Source organism: Anser anser (genome assembly GCF_964211835.1).
Source record: "Anser anser genome assembly, chromosome: 19".
Lineage (NCBI taxonomy): Eukaryota > Metazoa > Chordata > Aves > Anseriformes > Anatidae > Anser > Anser anser.
Genome location: NC_139740.1, coordinates 6,364,594 through 6,381,551, shown reverse-complemented (window position 1 = coordinate 6,381,551; position 16,958 = coordinate 6,364,594). Strand labels below are relative to the sequence as shown.

Sequence of the window (16,958 nt, the reverse complement as noted above, 5' to 3'; positions counted from 1 at the left end):
AGCTACCAGCTCTCTACGCAGTTTTGCTGTTGTTGTCTCAGTCCAACTGTTCCCTAGCTACCTGAGAGCCCACAGGTCAGCCCAGAGCCAAACTTACGAGCTTACGCTGCACTCTGACAGCTTTATGGACTGTTTAAAATGTATGTTAATCCTTCGTGCTACAAAGCTGGAGACATAATTCTACCATATCTCATAGTTTATAAAAGGCAGGAGGAAGCCAAGAACATCTGAATTCAGTTCTTAGTTGCCTCAATTAAAAAGAAAAAAAAAAAGAAAAAAAAGCAACCCTAGTGACTGTCAGCAAAGTGTGCTGATTTCCTCCCTTCTCCCTTTCTAGTCTGGGCTCTAATTTTAGACCAAAGAAGGAGGAAGTGCTACAGAGGTGGCAAAAGGTCTTCAGTGAAAAAACGCTCAGCGGGTTTACAAGCAGCTGTGGCAGCTTATCAGCATTATACCAAGTATTTGCTATAGCTTTTTGTGCACAGTCAGATCACTCACTGTTCAGCCAGGACAGAACATTATGTATCACTCTTGTATACCAATTATTTTTCCTTAGGAAGAAACACTCCATCAATACATAGGCTTGGAAATTGTTTTACAGATGCAAACGCTTACCCCTGTGTTTCACCCCGTTTAAGTTTTGGGTACCACCACCACCAACCTGCCTCGGGGCTCTCCAGGCCTTGGGTTGCTTCAAGGTAAAAGCCAGTTACTTTGGGGATGCCAGCAGAGCTATACTAACATCCCACTTAACCAAACAGCAGACTGGGGCACTCTACACTTCCACATTATTTAACCGTTTTGAGAACATAGCAGTTTAATGTTTAGCAAGTAACCTGGAACTGAAGCAACTCCATAGGACCACTCGAATTTCCTGAAAAGCCAGTAATACTCATATGCACAGCTGTTTTATCCCAATACAGATTAAAGTTTGTTAAACTCTTATCTCAAGGAGCTCACACGGACAATCTGACTCTGCCTGGGACCACCAGGCCAAACGAAACACTTAAATGCCCAGTTAAAATCCACACAAAAACAAGACAAACTATTCCAACCTTTGTATGATACACTGCAGGAACAGGCACAAGCTACACAGCTAGCATCCTCTTCTAACTAAAGATCCAGAAGTTATTTTGCTTGCATATCCTTCAGCAGCACACGAGAAAGCTGAACAAACCTAGACTGGCCTCACAGAGCTTGGGTAGCCTCTGAGTCCCTTCCATATTCACTTGCAGTTCACATTTAATCTTTCCTAGGAATCGCTCCTAGCTGCCAAGCAGAAATATGAAGTCATATATCATACTCTTCTGTGCCACTGGCTGCACATCAATAATGGATAAAGCTATAAATATATGTAAAAAATAAATTTATTTGTATGCAAAGCTCATGCACACCTTGGTGTCCTGGTCTTCTGGATGAGAGACTCTAAACGAAGGCAAGGTTCTCATATCCTCTGAGTGCTACAATTAACAGAACTCTTGAGGATTTCATACAAACTCCCTTTATCCTGAAAATGTGTTTTCTTGTTTTGTTTTTACTTTCTTAAATAGTATTTGAATGTCATTCAACTACTTCATTATTAAGTCCCTCACCTACTCACCCAAAGTTTTGCCTTAAACTTATTTCCAAGCATTTTTGTTTGATCTCTTATAAGAAATATTAGCAATTCAGAATTAGACAAGTTTCAGCGTACTGTTTAAGCCAGCTAAAATGGATTATTTGGCTATACAGAATGTTTTCATTTTCTTCTTTAATAAATGTCTTCAGATATATTGTATTTTATAACTCCTTATGTATCTGGTCCCACAACTGCCAGAGGGGGGTCTCCATGCCACCAAACAAGCCTACAGTCCATTTCTGAAGATACTTTTTCCTCACTTGGGAAGAATTTCTTTTAAAATCATTTCCATTGCAAAATTTTGAAATGAAAGTACAGTCTCTCCACAGTACGCTATTCTCAATAGTAGAACTGTTCACAGAAAAGGCAAAGAACATTAATTCCCATCCCACCTGATAAAACCTTTAAGGAATATACAGTAGGATCATTATTCAGAGATATCTGGAGAAAGACACGAGATAAGATAAAGGTGCACCATTACAGAACAGGATGATTTACTGGCCTTTCAAACACGCTGAGACTAGACATTTCAGAATCTTCCTTCAATACACAGTATACAGAAACCACTTAAAAAGTTAAATTACTACACAAAAAAAAGCGGGTCAGAACTAAGCAAGGTGCTTAGAAAAGTACGTACCTAATCCTAGGCTATCATCTGTCCTCGGTTCTAGCAATTGTTTTTTAATCAATTTTGAGTTTGAGATTTTAAGCCCGAAAATTCTAAACCATGAACCATGTTAGCAAGTTATTAGTGCCATACGTGATGTGGGTCTGTTTTTAGCTGTGAGACTGCATTCAAAGCACTTAAAGCGCAAACTTTATATAAAAAAAAAGCATTACATGCTGACACAATTGTGGTAGCCACGCTAGGATTTCTCTCATTTTGAAAAGAGAGAAAGGCACGCACAGGGCAGGTCCACTGAGCTCTCCACACTCTTGAGTAAGCAACAGAGTGAATGCTGAGCTTCACAAAAGATCAGCATTGTATTACAGATGCCAAAGAATGGCTATGCAACTACTCATTCCAAACCAAAAATGCGTAGGCACGTGCAATTTCCCGGTGAAACATTTTTGAGTGACAAAAGCTCTGGGTAAAGCATGCGAAAATTCTAATCCTGCTTCCTTTGTTCTTTTCTTTCGTTATTTGAATTGACAATGGCCTCAAATATGTCTTTTCATTTTTGTCTCCTCTCTTCTGACTGTCTTGCAGATTCTTTCCAACATGCTTTTCTCTTTCCAGTAATGAAATCTTGACAACTGCTTCCTGCCACATAAATTTGGGGTTGATTTATGAACACTTGGTTTTAAAATGTAAGCTTTTTTGAGATCACAGGCTACTATTCAACACCGCTTCATAGTATGATATTACCTAACCAAAAAAGAGAAAGTATGTTATTGCTGGTTCTTAAGGGATGAACTCCTGGGGAATGGAAGAAACAGGAGAGGGATCATCTCCCGTTTTGAGGTCCTTGTTTCTAAGCTTTAAGACACCGGTCTCTGAGCCGGGTCCTGAAGGATGAAGATTGGAATGGCGGTGTCCTTGGGTTAGGAGTGATGCCCATGGTGATAACAAAGGAATTCTTTTTCCCACCAAGATTACTCAAGAGTATTTATTTCATCCTGAACATAAGCATTTAACTCACATTTTCCCCAATCGCTGCAAGATGACAAGAACTCCATCGCCTGTTTAGCTTCACGATGCTTTAACCTCAGCCTCTGGGATGAGTTTTAGACCCAGCAGTTACAAGAACTGTGGGCTGCTCTCCCACATATACGGTCCATCTCCTTCACACCTCCACTTTCCATTTAATGAGATATAAATCAGACACAGCATGCCACGGCAATTAGTGCAGCACAGTGGAGCATTTAGTCCTTTTAACACTTGGGCATACAACTCCCATATCAGATTAAAAGAACACTGACATTTCTGAAGGCACTTCTTTAAATGATCTTTCCTCTTTTCTGGCCACCACCAAACACTTAAAACTCCTTTACAGCTGTTTCCAAATGCCTTCAAGACTCCCATCAGCCTATATAGCAGCAGGATGGAGAGCCCTAGCCTAGTTCCTACAGAGGAGCCAAATTTTCTTTCTGCAACAAGGGAGCAGAGGAAGTTCTCCCACACAAATGCACTTGTTCTCACCTTTCTTACTATAAGAGAAAAACAAAGAGGACAAAGAATTGGAATGATTTGTGGTAACCGGAATACCAACAGGAGCCTGTTTCTAAATAATTAGTTTGCCCATAGCCCTCTGATCTCTATAGGAACAGAAGTAATCAATCAATCCTTACCTTTGATCTCTATTTGGCAACAAGCTAGATCTAAGAATACCTGAATCTACCGTCTGTTTTCTCTTCCCTTCCATGTTTTCTCTATGATTCTATGAAAGCATGCTTCAAGATGGAGTTTGGTACAGTAAAGGCTTAGCTGATGAGCTGTTCTCCTTGCAGATGGACAAAGTGTTACTGTGACACAGGCGCTTCCCCTTCCAGTTCACAGCCACTGCTCCAGCTCTGCTTCTGTGCTAGCTCCCCAGGTGCAGCTGCTTCTCAGTCCTTCTTCTGTGAGCCTTAAACATTCACGGAAGTTTTTAATATTTACAAAAGTAATCAAAGGATAAATTGTATTGGGGATCAAAGAAAAGCTATCATGGAAAGCTCACGTGCCAACTCACTCATACGTGCCACTCTGATCTAGGACGAGGAATTGCTAACAAGCTCAGCACCACTGCATCCATCAGAACTGAGCCTGGTCTTCAGTGTCACTGACACAAGTCAAGGTCTTAAATGCCATCAGGCTCAGAAAAGCTTGTGATGTGAAAAACAGGAAAGAAAATACAGGAGCAAGACCTTAATCATATTAGAGGTAACCCCTTGTTCTCTTGATTTTTTGAGAAGCGATTTTTGCACTGATCCACAGGAACTGTTATTTCTGAAGACGTACAAGTGCCAGTCACAAGATTCAGTACTGAGCTGTATGTGACCCTAATTCTGATAAAGTAACACTATTATTTTCATGAAAAATACTTAAGCAACAAAAGCAACACCTATTTCACCATAAAGCAATGATGTCCCATTTAATTACTCTTCCAGCTATAACATCACAGTATTCCCATAAGGCTTGCTCTCAGGAGATTTTATCCCTGTTGAATTTTAACATTCAGTTGCACTTCCACAAGCAAACTGCCTGCAATATTCTACCTAACCTCAGTACTGGAAGGCAATATAGACTGGGAGAATATAAAAAGAAAACAATTTTCATTGACAGCTATGTCCTTGACTTATACTGTGACTTTGATCAAACCACTTAATCTCTCATCTGTTTCCTTGTCTCTAAAATGAAGAAAACAGTGACACATTCTAACAGTGTTACTGCAAAAATTAATTAGTAAACACCAGTACAATACTTTGCAATTAACACTCGTTCTTTTGCTTTACAAGTAGTATAGAGTATCCTCTGTTGTTCTTATTCTGGCAAGAGAAAAAATGGTAAGGTGCGTAAGACTAAATTATAAAAAAAGTAGAGAATACATAAAAAGACCGAGAACCATACAAATGTTAACATACCACAATGCTCATAAGGAAAAAAGAAAAAACAACCACACACTACGTTATTATGCCTCTTACTGTAGATTCACTGCAAACAGAATTACATTCACTGCATATAGAATTATAGATTCACTGCGTAATTTAGATGGGAAGAGATCTGGGGAGGGCTTCTGGTCAAATCCCTTTCTCAAATCAGGGCCAACTTCTAAATGATATCCGAGTTGTGTCAGGTTGCTCAGGGTCATCTTATCAGCACATGTAAGCGTAGCATTAATAGCACAAGTTAGTCAGCACACCTTAGATATGGCACTTCCCGACCACGTGTCTCAGACATACATTTTACTACCCTTGCGTCTCCTGTGATCAACTGCTGAGCAGGAAGCTGTGACCAAATGATCTCCACTCCAGCACCAGATCATTCTGATTTTACATGGCATAGGCCATTCACATTAATACCAACTTTAGCAATTGCTTTCTGCAGCCTACCTGTTGTTGCCACCAGATTCCCACCCCCTTTGTGCTCCCATCCTTCACGTGAGACTGCCACTTTTGCTTTCTTGGCAGCATCATTTCAGCCCTTCTACTTTAACTCACTGCCAAATATCCTTGTAAACTCCTTGGCTCATGCAAACATCAAGGAGAAACTGCAAACCAGGTGTTGGACTGTCTTGACCCACACTTAATCATGCAAGCAAGTTAAGGGCGCGCTAAGTGTCCCCTCACCCTTCTCCTCTGGTCTGCCCGAAGAGGGGCTGGACGCCAGGGAAGGACAGGGGCTGCCACTGCCTGCTGCCCGGGACAGAGCGGGGCTGGGCGGTGTAGAAGGTCTCACCTCCAACCACCGTCCAGAGCAGCTGGACACATGGAGAAACTGGGCAGCTGCTCAGAAGGAAATGAAGCAACTCTTCTGCCAGATGAAAGGGAAGCAGGAACAGTTTATTTGGCACTACAGGTCTACTCAGCATCTTTCATCTTATGCGCTGACAGCTTTGACTGGCTGCTTTACCAGTTCTGAGTATTACTCGAGAAAGTAAGAAAATTGTGTTTCGTCTGCTGAATGACACCAAGACAGAAGCACTGTCTGGGAAACAGCACACATAATTGTCTTCTCATCCTTGTCAGCTGTTTAGGATTCACTGCTAATTCATCCTTACATAAAGCCTCTCCTCCTACCCCTCAAACACCATATCACTAGGCAAAAAAAAAAAAAACTTCTATTTTTTGTAATCACACAATAAAATTTACTTAATGGATATACTTATTCAATTATTATAAATATATTGTTGAAAGGGGAAAGCTTTAAGCAAGTCTTTACCTAAGCCTTATGAAAGTAAAGTGGAATGACAGCACCTGAGCATGATCTGACTTGAGATAAAAGGGACAGGTCACACTTCTGTCATAGCTCTGGTTCCAGGGTTTTCCCAGTCCAAAGTGTGCCAGGTACCTTCCTCAGGTGACAGCAGCACCATCTGGTAATGCTGTCTCTTGCATGTTAAATGGGGGAAACCTTTCTGAAGGCAGTGCTGAAAGCTGCCAGCTGGGTAAAAGAGCAGCTGGTGTGTGCATCCTACCTACCTGCACACCACTACACTGCTGATCTGGATTTCATCCCAGATATAAACCAAGTTTTTATCTACTGTTTTGAAGACTTGAGTCTGGATGTTGTGCCAACCTTTACAGCAGAAGAGAGTGCACAAGCTTCTCTAAACAAGTTCCCCGCATACACAGGTGAAAAGTATGCCACGCACAGAAGTGTAAAGGTGAATAGGTCCTAAAAAGAAATTAAAACACAACGGGCATCTAACGAAGCCTAGATGCAAAATCGCCCCAGATTTTTTTTAGCAATTACTTGCTGTTATGAATAAAATCAATGATTATCACTGAGAACTTTTTATAGCTGGCTTGTAATTTGCTGAAGTATTATTAATACTTTTAGAAGTACTTGCTTCTACTTTAAATTCATAATCACCTGGGTTGAAAACTTCCAAATTACACTTTTTAAAGAAAATAAATGAACAAGTTATTCCCTACTAAAAATAATATCCTATTAAAATAAAGAGACATAAGCATTGTTAGATTTCAAGAGAATCCCTGCCTGCTTCTATTCCACCAGCACAGTTGGTTGCTCAAAACAACAGGAGTTTCTGCTCTGTACATTACATTTGAAAGTGTGACAATCCAGTGAAGTTTTTAGAAATAAAAACTGCATAACCCTGCTCTCCCCTCTTCACCCTTACTGCCACCCAGGCCTTTTGGCTCCTTTTCTTCTCCCTACAGCTAAAGGAGAAGAACAGGGTTATCACCTCTAACATCCAAGGTTATGACCTCTAAGATCATCTAGCCCAATCGTCCACCTACCATCAATATTGCCCACTAAACCATGTCCCTAAGTACCACACTTATCCTTTCCTTAAACACCTCCAAGGACGGTGATTCTACTATTGCCCTGGGCAACCTGTTCCCATACGCCTATTGTTTGTGACATTAAAACTCACAAAGCGCACGAACCAAGAATGGAAACATCATTACTGATCTATACAGTGTAACACATCTGAAAGAGTTCATTTTGCATTTTATTTTACTTCACCTGTTACATTACCTGAATTTCATCAAGTAACTGGTTGAAGTTGATTTTCCTCTGTTCCTTCTTTATACCTTCAACTTTGCTGCATATTTGTTTAGCAGCATCCAATCAAGTTTCTAAAATATCAGCCTGCATGTGCATTATGAAAACCGAAGTCCTGTAGAAATGCATTAAGGAATGACAAGCAAACAAGATGCATACTACACGTGCTCATTAATAACTGTTTTATACCAGGAAAAAGCCTCAGAGGCCAACTCACCACAGTGACAATGCTCTGCAATGCCCCGTAAAGCACTAACACATCAGGTTAGCACTCCCCAACCCCCTTGCACACCTCAATCCTTTCAATGGCCCAATTAAAATGACCATTACTATCCTCAATAATACAGATACTTTGTACAAAGTACAACATCTAGTTGAGGGTAAGTCATAAGCAGCATGGGAAGCGCAGGTCTGATCTGAGCCTCCCAGGTACTGCTGATTTAAGTGCCCAATTAAAAGACTATTTATTTTAATGACATCAGAAACCTGTCACCATGCATGTCTGGAACACAAAACCAGAGTCTGGAAGAAAGCTAACCTTCTATGAGGAACAGAACAGAAAGCAAAAGAAAATCTTCTGAGCTCGACATAGAAACGAGGAGCTCTTTAGCTCCTGTATGCGCCTGTTTCAACATATTTTTGTCACAGCTGCAACAGGTCCTCCTTTTTCTACCATTTCTCTGTAATTGTCTTACCCATCCCAAGTGCAATTCATGATTGGTATTGTAAATCACTAAAGTGCCCCCTCCTTTAACCCATGAGCTTTGCGTAGCTGGATATTACTGCAGCTGCTAATGCCTGCTCCATTTATCTTCCTCTAGGACTGACAGCTACTTGTGGGGTATTCTTGCTTTGTTTTTAAATCACTCAGCTTTCAGTTGTTACTGATTTGTCATCAAGATGTGATCCAGTTCTGCTGATTGGAGCAAAACTAAAGCTAGGAATGCCAGAAGACCATCTTCATCTAGATTAAATCAGCATTATCCAGGTTAAGTGTGGAGAAAGAGTACCTACACTCAGTGAAAAACCAGATGTTCCATAACACAAAATGGATTACTAAATAATTACTGAAGAAATGCTTTTAATACAAGGTGTAAAAACCGTGTTACGTTGTCGTGAGACCTCCAAGTCTGGAATATATATATATATTCTTACTATGTCATTGAACTCTGTTAATATGCAGCATTCCCACAGCCTTTAGTAGTGAATTCCTCCAAACTGATGATGCGGGTTGTTTTGTTTTTTGTTTTTTTTTTTTTTTCAAAGAGCACAGAAAAATAAAGATTAAACAGAAAATCTGAACAATCAGGCTTTGAGTGCACACTTTTTTCCATTCTAAATGAAGAATAATCCAACCTCACAGGTTCCCAAATGGCTCATACCTTCATCTCAAATATTTTTACACTTGCAGAAAGACACTTTTCTCTGCCAACTATACAAATATGCTAAGTTTGATATTCACAAATGAAACAGAAAAGTAACATGTCACACGAACCAACACACATAATTAATTTTGCATCACTGATTATTTTCTTCCAGAGATTGTGACCTTTCCATCTGCCCTTATATAAAAAACAACTGGTATAAAGAACAAACTCCTTTGTGAGTTGAAAGCACAACAAAGCTGACCTTAAAACCAAGAAGTGTACATGCAAATACAGAACACACAACTAGTACAGATATTTCATTCCAGCTGCAGGGTTTCATCTACACTTATAAAATGAAGCGTGTGACCTCTCTGTAATATTGCCAGTACCCAAATTCAAACAAGACTCTCCAAAATAATGAAATTTTAAATATGTTTTACACTGGCAAACTTCATAGCAGTATAAAGTATACTGATTTTAACATTAAAAAAGGAATGCCTTATTGTCTGTCATTTATACTTAATCTAACTGTATCTATTGAAGCTTACTGCAACAAATCGCAGGCCAGACAAAGAAAGTTAATGATGAAAGGGCCATGGCCTTTGTTTTGAAGAACCTCATTCTAACAGTTGCTCTGTTTCATAGAATCATGGAATGGGTTGGGTTGGCAGGGACCTTAAAGCTCATTTAATTCCATGGGCAGGGACACCTCCCACCAGCCCAGGTTGCCCAAAGCCCCATCCAGCCTGGTCTTAAACACCTCCAGGGATGGGGCAGCCACAGCTTCTCTGGGCAGCCTGTGCCAGTGTCTCACCGCCCTCTGAGTAAATTTCTTCCTTATACCCAATCTAAACCTACCCTCTTTTAGTTGGAAGCTGTTACCCCTTGTCCTGTCACCACACCCCCTGATAAAGAGTCCCTCCCCAGCTTTCCTACAGCCCCCCTTAGGCACTGGAAGGCTGCTCTAAAGCCTCCCCAGAGCCTTCTCTTCTCCAGGCTGAACAACCCTAACTCTCAGCCTGTCTTCATAGGAATGGGGCTCTAGCCCCTTGAACATCCTTGTGGCCTCCTCTGGACTCATTTTAATACTTCTGTGTCCTTCTTGTGCTGGGGACCCCAGAGCTGAACGCACACCCCAGGTGGGGTCTCACAAGAGCAGAGCAGAGGGGGACAACCCCCTCCTCTCCCTGCTGCCCACGCTTCTTTTGCTGCAGCCCAGGGTACAGCCGGCTTTCTGTGCTGCAGGCACACATTGCCAGCTCATGTCGAGCTTCTCATCAACCAGCACCCCCAGGTCCTTCTCATCGTGGCTGCTCTTGATCCATTCACTACCCAGCCTGTGATTGTGCTTGGCATTGCCCCAATCCAGATGCAGGGCCTTGCAGCTGGCCTTGTTGAACCTCAAGAGGGTCGCACAGGCCCACCTCTCAGGCCAGTCAAGGTCCCTCTGGATGGCATTCCTTCTGCATGTTGACCACACCACACAGCTCGGTGTCATCAGCAAACGTGCTGAGGGCACACTCGATCCCACTGTCCCTGTCATCAAAGATGTCAAACAGCACCGGTCCCAATCCTGACCCCTGAGGAACACCACTCATCACTGGTCTCCCCCTGGACATTGAGCTGTTGACAGCAAATCTGAGTGCAACCATCCAGCCAATTCCTAACCCACTGAGTGGTCTACCCCTCAAATCCGTATCTGTCCAATTTAGAGACAAGGATATCATGGGGGACAGTGTCAAATGCCTTGCACAAGTCCAGGTAGAGGATGTCAGTTGCTCTTCCCCTGTCCACCAGTGCTGTAACCCCACCGTAGAAGGCCACCAGATTTGTAAGGCACGACCTGTCCTTAGTGAAGCCATGCCGGCTGTCACCAATCACCTCCTTGTTCTCCATGTGCAAAATTTCTTCTTTTGAGGAGAGCTACCCCTGGTGCAAAGGATGAAAACAAAATGACAATGCATTGCCATTTTGCCAATTCATTTTTGGAAATTGGATTACCAGAGGCATTTACAAGCAACAGATATGACTTCAGAACTGTTTCTTTATTCAAAAAAAAGCTTTTCCTTTCAAAACAGTATTTTACTTGGAGCAGAGGATTCTTATTCTTGGTACAGTGAGTTTGTTGCAGCAGACAGAGGCCCCAACTTCAGACAAGACACACACACACTTCCCTTGTGCCCAGATAGGCTTCAGAGATGTGTCCCTTAACTCCAAATTTGTTTAAGGATTAGCCAAGGCTCTGTACACATGAATTGGCATAACAGTGGTGACTTGTTCATGTCCATTAAAAGGAAAAAAAAAAACTCTCGAGAGCATCCAAACTAATGAATTTAATTCCCTCTTAGAGCTAGATGTGTTAATTATTAAACAAACCAATATTATAGACCATGGTACGAATGATAGCCTTAAGAACACCCTCACTCATTTGAATATGTGCAAACAGGACTTAGGTACTTCTTACACAATTTACAAGTGGCATACTTAGAAAAGTGATAAACGTTTTAAAATTAGGCTCCACTCCTGCTTATATAAAAGTTTTCCCTGTCCCAATCTGACTGGGTTAAGACTGAAAGCATTTGAAACAGCAGAAAAAATTTGCCCAGGTAGCAGTCCCAAAAAACAGGGAAATTCACAATGTTTTTGTTTGTTTGTTTGTTTTTTAAGATTATATTTTTTTGTATTTCAGATGACTGCCTTCCTGCTCTGCCGCATCAGTAACAATGTCCTTTTGTTTCCTGTTGTAGAATCTGACTCTTTAATAAATTACTGCTTGCACAAAAAGGAATGTGCTCATTTTAGCACAGAGCACCAGATTCCCAAAATACAAAGTAATTCTGAGACAATAAGAAATGCCAGATCTGAGAATTTAATTTCAGTACTGTTATGGAGAAGGTAAATTGGCTGCCAGGCACTGGAACTAAACCAGTGATCACAACAGTCAACTCTAAAGAAGCCTGAATCATCCTAAATGAGAAGCATAAAAGCTTATTGACACATGGTTTAAAAAGTTGGACTGATAAGAAAAGCAAAGGATCAAAAGAAACGTAAAGTGAAAACACAAAAAAGAAGGGGGAAAAAGGAAAACAAAGTACTGCAAAGGAACACACTGAACATGAAAAATAGATCAACTTGTACCAGCAACAGAAAACACCCTGGGGTCATTCCCTTGTTCTCATTCTCTCACAAGTGGCATTTTTATCAGCACGAGGAAAATGAAGCAGAATTGCCTTCACATGGTGCTTTACTTCTAAACATATTCTCCACTTCTCACAAGATTTCAGTAATTATTTAGATAGCACAATAGGTAGTGACACTATCGTGGGACCCCTGGAAACTGCGTTTGGACAGAGGAGTGTGGAAGAAAGGTGTAACTGGCACTAAACTTCATTTTCTGTTTTGCACACATAGCACATTTCATCTCCCAAAAAGGCTGTTCTTCACAAGCTTTGCATTGTTTTATTTTAAAAGTTGTGTTCAACCAGTTGCATTTCACAGATACTGTTAATAAAAAGAACTGTGAAAGGGAGTGGCCAGAATCAGGTGCTGTTAAAAATCTTTCCTCTCTGTACTTCCGCCTCATCTGCTCCCCATTCTTCCCCAGGACTGACAAAGAGCAAACACCTTGCAGCACAGCCTGAAAATTAAATGGATGGGGCTGAATTGAAGCAATTTCACAGCTGCAGACTTTGAAATCAAGTCAGGGGAATGCTGCATACAGCCATCAGACTGATTGCCCCAGTGCTGTGCAAGGAGACAGCTGCCCTCTCAGCTATCCAGAATTCAATTCTTATTTTACAGCTCTAATACCAACATGTTCATTTTAGAATTGCATCTGGAAATGACCTAGTTTAATTTACTTCCTTTCAAAATACTGGTGGCAGCATTTTGCAAATGACAATACTTTCAGTTCAGCATTTATTTTCAACCACAAAAGCTAAAATAATCAAACATACAATTCTTGATATCAAACCCAGAACACAGATAATCTCAGAGTTTATCTAAGCCATTGTTACAGCTGGCGAGTAGATCGCTATGATTTATAAGACATACAAGAAAAAAAACAAAACAACACCACACAACCTACTTGCAGGCCACCATAGTAAAAAAACCAGTTCAGGCTGAGGTAATGCCTGTCAGCAGACAAATACTGATGCTGTCTTCAAATAAGAACATTTCCATCTTTTTTCTCTTAAAAAAAAAAAGTCCATAGGAATATGAAGCTGTCCTTGATATTCCCTGCAAAAAATGTGATTGGTCTTGCATTATAAAAGGTTGAGGTACACTGCTGTAAGCTCCCTAACCTGACAGACAGATGAGTTGAGCCTGAGCACTTTCTTCCTAAGCATATTGCCCAAAGTAATTCCAGTTTCAAATAATCCACTTATCAGAAAAATCTTAAGCCATCCTTAAGGGTTTTTTTTTCTTTTTAAAAAGGTCAGCCTTTCTGACAGCCATCAGAATTCTTATCTTCATCAAATTTACTAAAAGCACGTACAGACTCATAACCAAGTTACCACGGTTCATCATGGTTCTGCACATCAGCAGCACAGTGGTTATCCATCACCTTCACACCTGGCCCACAGCAGTTGCAGGGTATTGAGCCACACCACGAACAGCAAAGAAACTTCTGGCCGGAAGGTGTAAAATAAGTTGCTTTAGTGTGGATTTTTTAGTGTGGATTTGCTGTACTCAGAGTGTTCACACGGTTATCTTGACTCTAGATGCGTTCTAGCCTGCTAAACCTGTCTTTGTGTCCAAAGAAGGGCAATGAAGCTGGTGAAGGGTCTAGAGAACAAGTCTTACGAGGAGCAGCTGAGAGACCTGGGGTTGCTTAGCTTGGAGAAAAGAAGGCATGGGAGAGAGCTTATTGTGCTTTACAATGACCTTAAAAGAGGTTGTAGCAAGGTGGGGATCAGGCTCTTCTCCCAAGCACCAAGGGATAAGGAAATGGCCTCAAGTTGTGCCAGGGAAGGTTCAGGTTGGATATTAGGAGAAATTTCTTTACTGGGAGGGTTGTGCTGCATGGGAACAGGCTGCCAGGGCAGTGGTTGAGTCACCATCCCTGGAGGTCTGTAGGAAACGTGCAGATGTAGAACTTTGTAGCATGATTTAGTGGTGGATTTTAGTGCTAAGTTAAAGGTTGGACTAGATGATCTTGGAGGTATTTTCCAACCTGAATGACTCTTAGATTCTATAACTGGATTGCAGTTCTAAATGCTACAGCTTTCAAAGAAGCCACTTTATGCAGCTTAACTCCACATATTTGAACTATTTCATCTGAGCAGTTTTAATCTTTACTTTCTACCTAATCAATCTGAATAACAAGAGACAGAGAACTATATTATTCCACAATTACTACTGACACAAAATACCAACTCCCACTGTATCAGCCAGCCCACCCAGATAATAATGGGCACAATTTGGCCTGCTTCATGCAAGCAAATCAAGACTCTTACCAGCTCGGGGCTCTATCGTCTTGTTGGAACCTTCATCCATAAACACAAACCGTCCACCACCAAAATCTTCAGCATAGTCAGAGAGATACAGCAGTGAAGTATAGTCAAAAGAGCCGTAAGTCACCTAGGAGTGAAGTCAACAATTACTAAAACTTTACAACATTCTGCTCTCATCTTTGCAGAATATAAGCAATTAAGCAGATAGAACTGATTGGCTTTCTAATTTTCCAGTTGTCACGTATTTAATAAAAGGGTCACTAAAAAAATGAGAACATTGCTATAGAAATTATACATGTTTATTAGTCTATACTGTTTATACACAGACTACATACATATTTTACACGACTAGTATTTTACCTGTATTATTTCTATTATTACGGTTTGCAAAACTAAAGAAATGTTTTTATTGATCTTCGTCATCCTATCTCTACTGAACAGCTGGCAAAAAACACGGTGTCAGAAGTTACGCCTTTGCATCAAATCAAATGTATGGAAATGCTCAGATTTATTTATATTATTTCAAAATCAGATTTCACCATAATGCTGATAAGAACCAAAACCAGCCTGTGAGAAATTAACCATATCTCTTAGCTAATCACAGTTTGAGGTTTCTGGAAACCTCACCTTTTACTCTTTCACCAGCTAGCAAGCAGAAACTTCATGGTAACAGTGAATCAGACCTTCCCAATAAATACACCTTCGCTGGAGGAACACCTACTCCTTTCCATACAGGCTTTGTTTTTTTGTTTTTAAAACCTTCACACATGGCTTTCAAAGTCTTTGCTGCCTGTCAGCCTGCAGAACAAACACCACGTTTTTAAGTATAACAGACTGATTTTCATTCCTGTTAGAGTATTATTTATTTGCCTTAATATGAACGTTGAAGATGGGGAAAAGAAATGGTATATATTGCATAGCTTCACTCTGAGTTTTAAGTATTTAACGCTGAGCTGAAAATATTTCCTTTTCATATCTAGGTCACCTACAATCAAAAACATACTTTAGAATCAATGGCTGTATTCTCCAATTTCTTTACAGTATATCACAACTCAATGAAGCTCTGCTTTACACTGTCAAAGCAAAATGTGCAGCACAGAAGTACTGCATAAATATACTGCATTAGCAGAGTGTTCTGTCTGACCTGGTGACTGTTAGAGGTAAGTGCTACTTCCAAACATTGAAGTTCTCTAAATATTTTCCTTTTTTTAAAAAAAAAGTTACATTCATTAGCGCCAGTTAAATTTTGGCTCAACACAGTTGTACACATTATTCTGTAAGAGAGCACAGCAACAGATGGGATAGGAAGACATTTTCATTCTTACTCATTTTGTTATTATGACCATACAAGCTTAAAAAAAAAAAAAATCCAAATCCAGCAATAAGCAGCACTGCACAGACCAAATCAAAAGAATGAGAAATGTTTTGGTGATACCCTTGTCCCTATATTTACCCAAACCTTATCAGCAATATAAGACAGTAAATGTGAATTAATGAGCACGTGCTACAGTAGCACCTCAGAACAGCCAGTCTACAGCCCTCCTCCTGCAACCAGCTTTGCAAAGCTATCACCTTCACCACTTCACCACTAAACCTCCAGTTAGCTTAAGGCTCAGCTTGTTCTACTTCAGGCTAGAAAGGCTGAAAAGGGATATGAATGCTGCCTATATGGGGATAGGAGGAAGTGGAACACGGGGGGGGGTCTTCTTAATGTAAAAGCCAGGGTTCATGCAAACCGAAATAGGTATAAACTGAGTACGCGTAAGTCTAAGCTAAAAACTAAAGAAAAATTGCGCCAAAGTCCTGGAATAGATTTTTCAGTAGGAGAAATTCAAGGTAAACAAAACAAAGCCAATTCTGTGGCGGAGCCTGACAAGTCTGTGAAGAATGGCAGGATCCTTCCCTTGGGACTGCAGAACTCTTCCAGTCCCGCATTACCTCTCTTAGAGAACATTATAAGACTATTCTGCTGTCAGGGTTGAGTGTGCAACAACAATTCCATTATAAATCAGGCATTTGACATTTGAAAGATCCAGCTCCAAACAAATTCCATCCAAGATGAAATTCCACATCTTAAGACAACACTCTATTCGATCTGCCTTGCTTATAAATTCAACAAGATTAAATGATTCATTTGGGTGATTTAAGGGTTTCCATTTCCATGTAACTAAAAACCAAATAAATTTTAGGGGGAAAAAAAAATTCAATCGCATACACACATAATAGAACTGTGCTGTTCCGTTATGCAGTTAAAATATTCCAAACCAAAGATATTCAGATAGAGAAACGTAATTGCAATATACTCAGCAATTCAGGGGAAAACGTAGAATGTTCTCAAGTGC

At 40.5% G+C, this 16,958-nt stretch overlaps 1 protein-coding gene across 2 annotated transcripts in view; it reads right to left on the bottom strand.

The window, feature by feature from the left end:
* The window catches only part of OGFOD3 (2-oxoglutarate and iron dependent oxygenase domain containing 3), a 43,396-nt gene that overhangs the window by 1,892 nt on the left and 24,546 nt on the right, over positions 1 to 16,958 (bottom strand). Inside the window, exons 7-8 of one of the 2 annotated variants that reach the window (XR_014574077.1) lie at positions 14,620 to 14,743; positions 13,248 to 13,399 (exon numbers count right to left, since the gene is read on the bottom strand). Coding sequence is in view for 1 of the 2 variants with exons in the window: in XM_083805661.1 (XP_083661787.1) it covers positions 14,620 to 14,743 (124 nt within the window). In the remaining variant the exon portion in view is untranslated. The remainder of the gene's footprint in view (positions 1 to 13,247; positions 13,400 to 14,619; positions 14,744 to 16,958) is intronic. The other variant, XM_083805661.1, reaches the window with a different exon arrangement.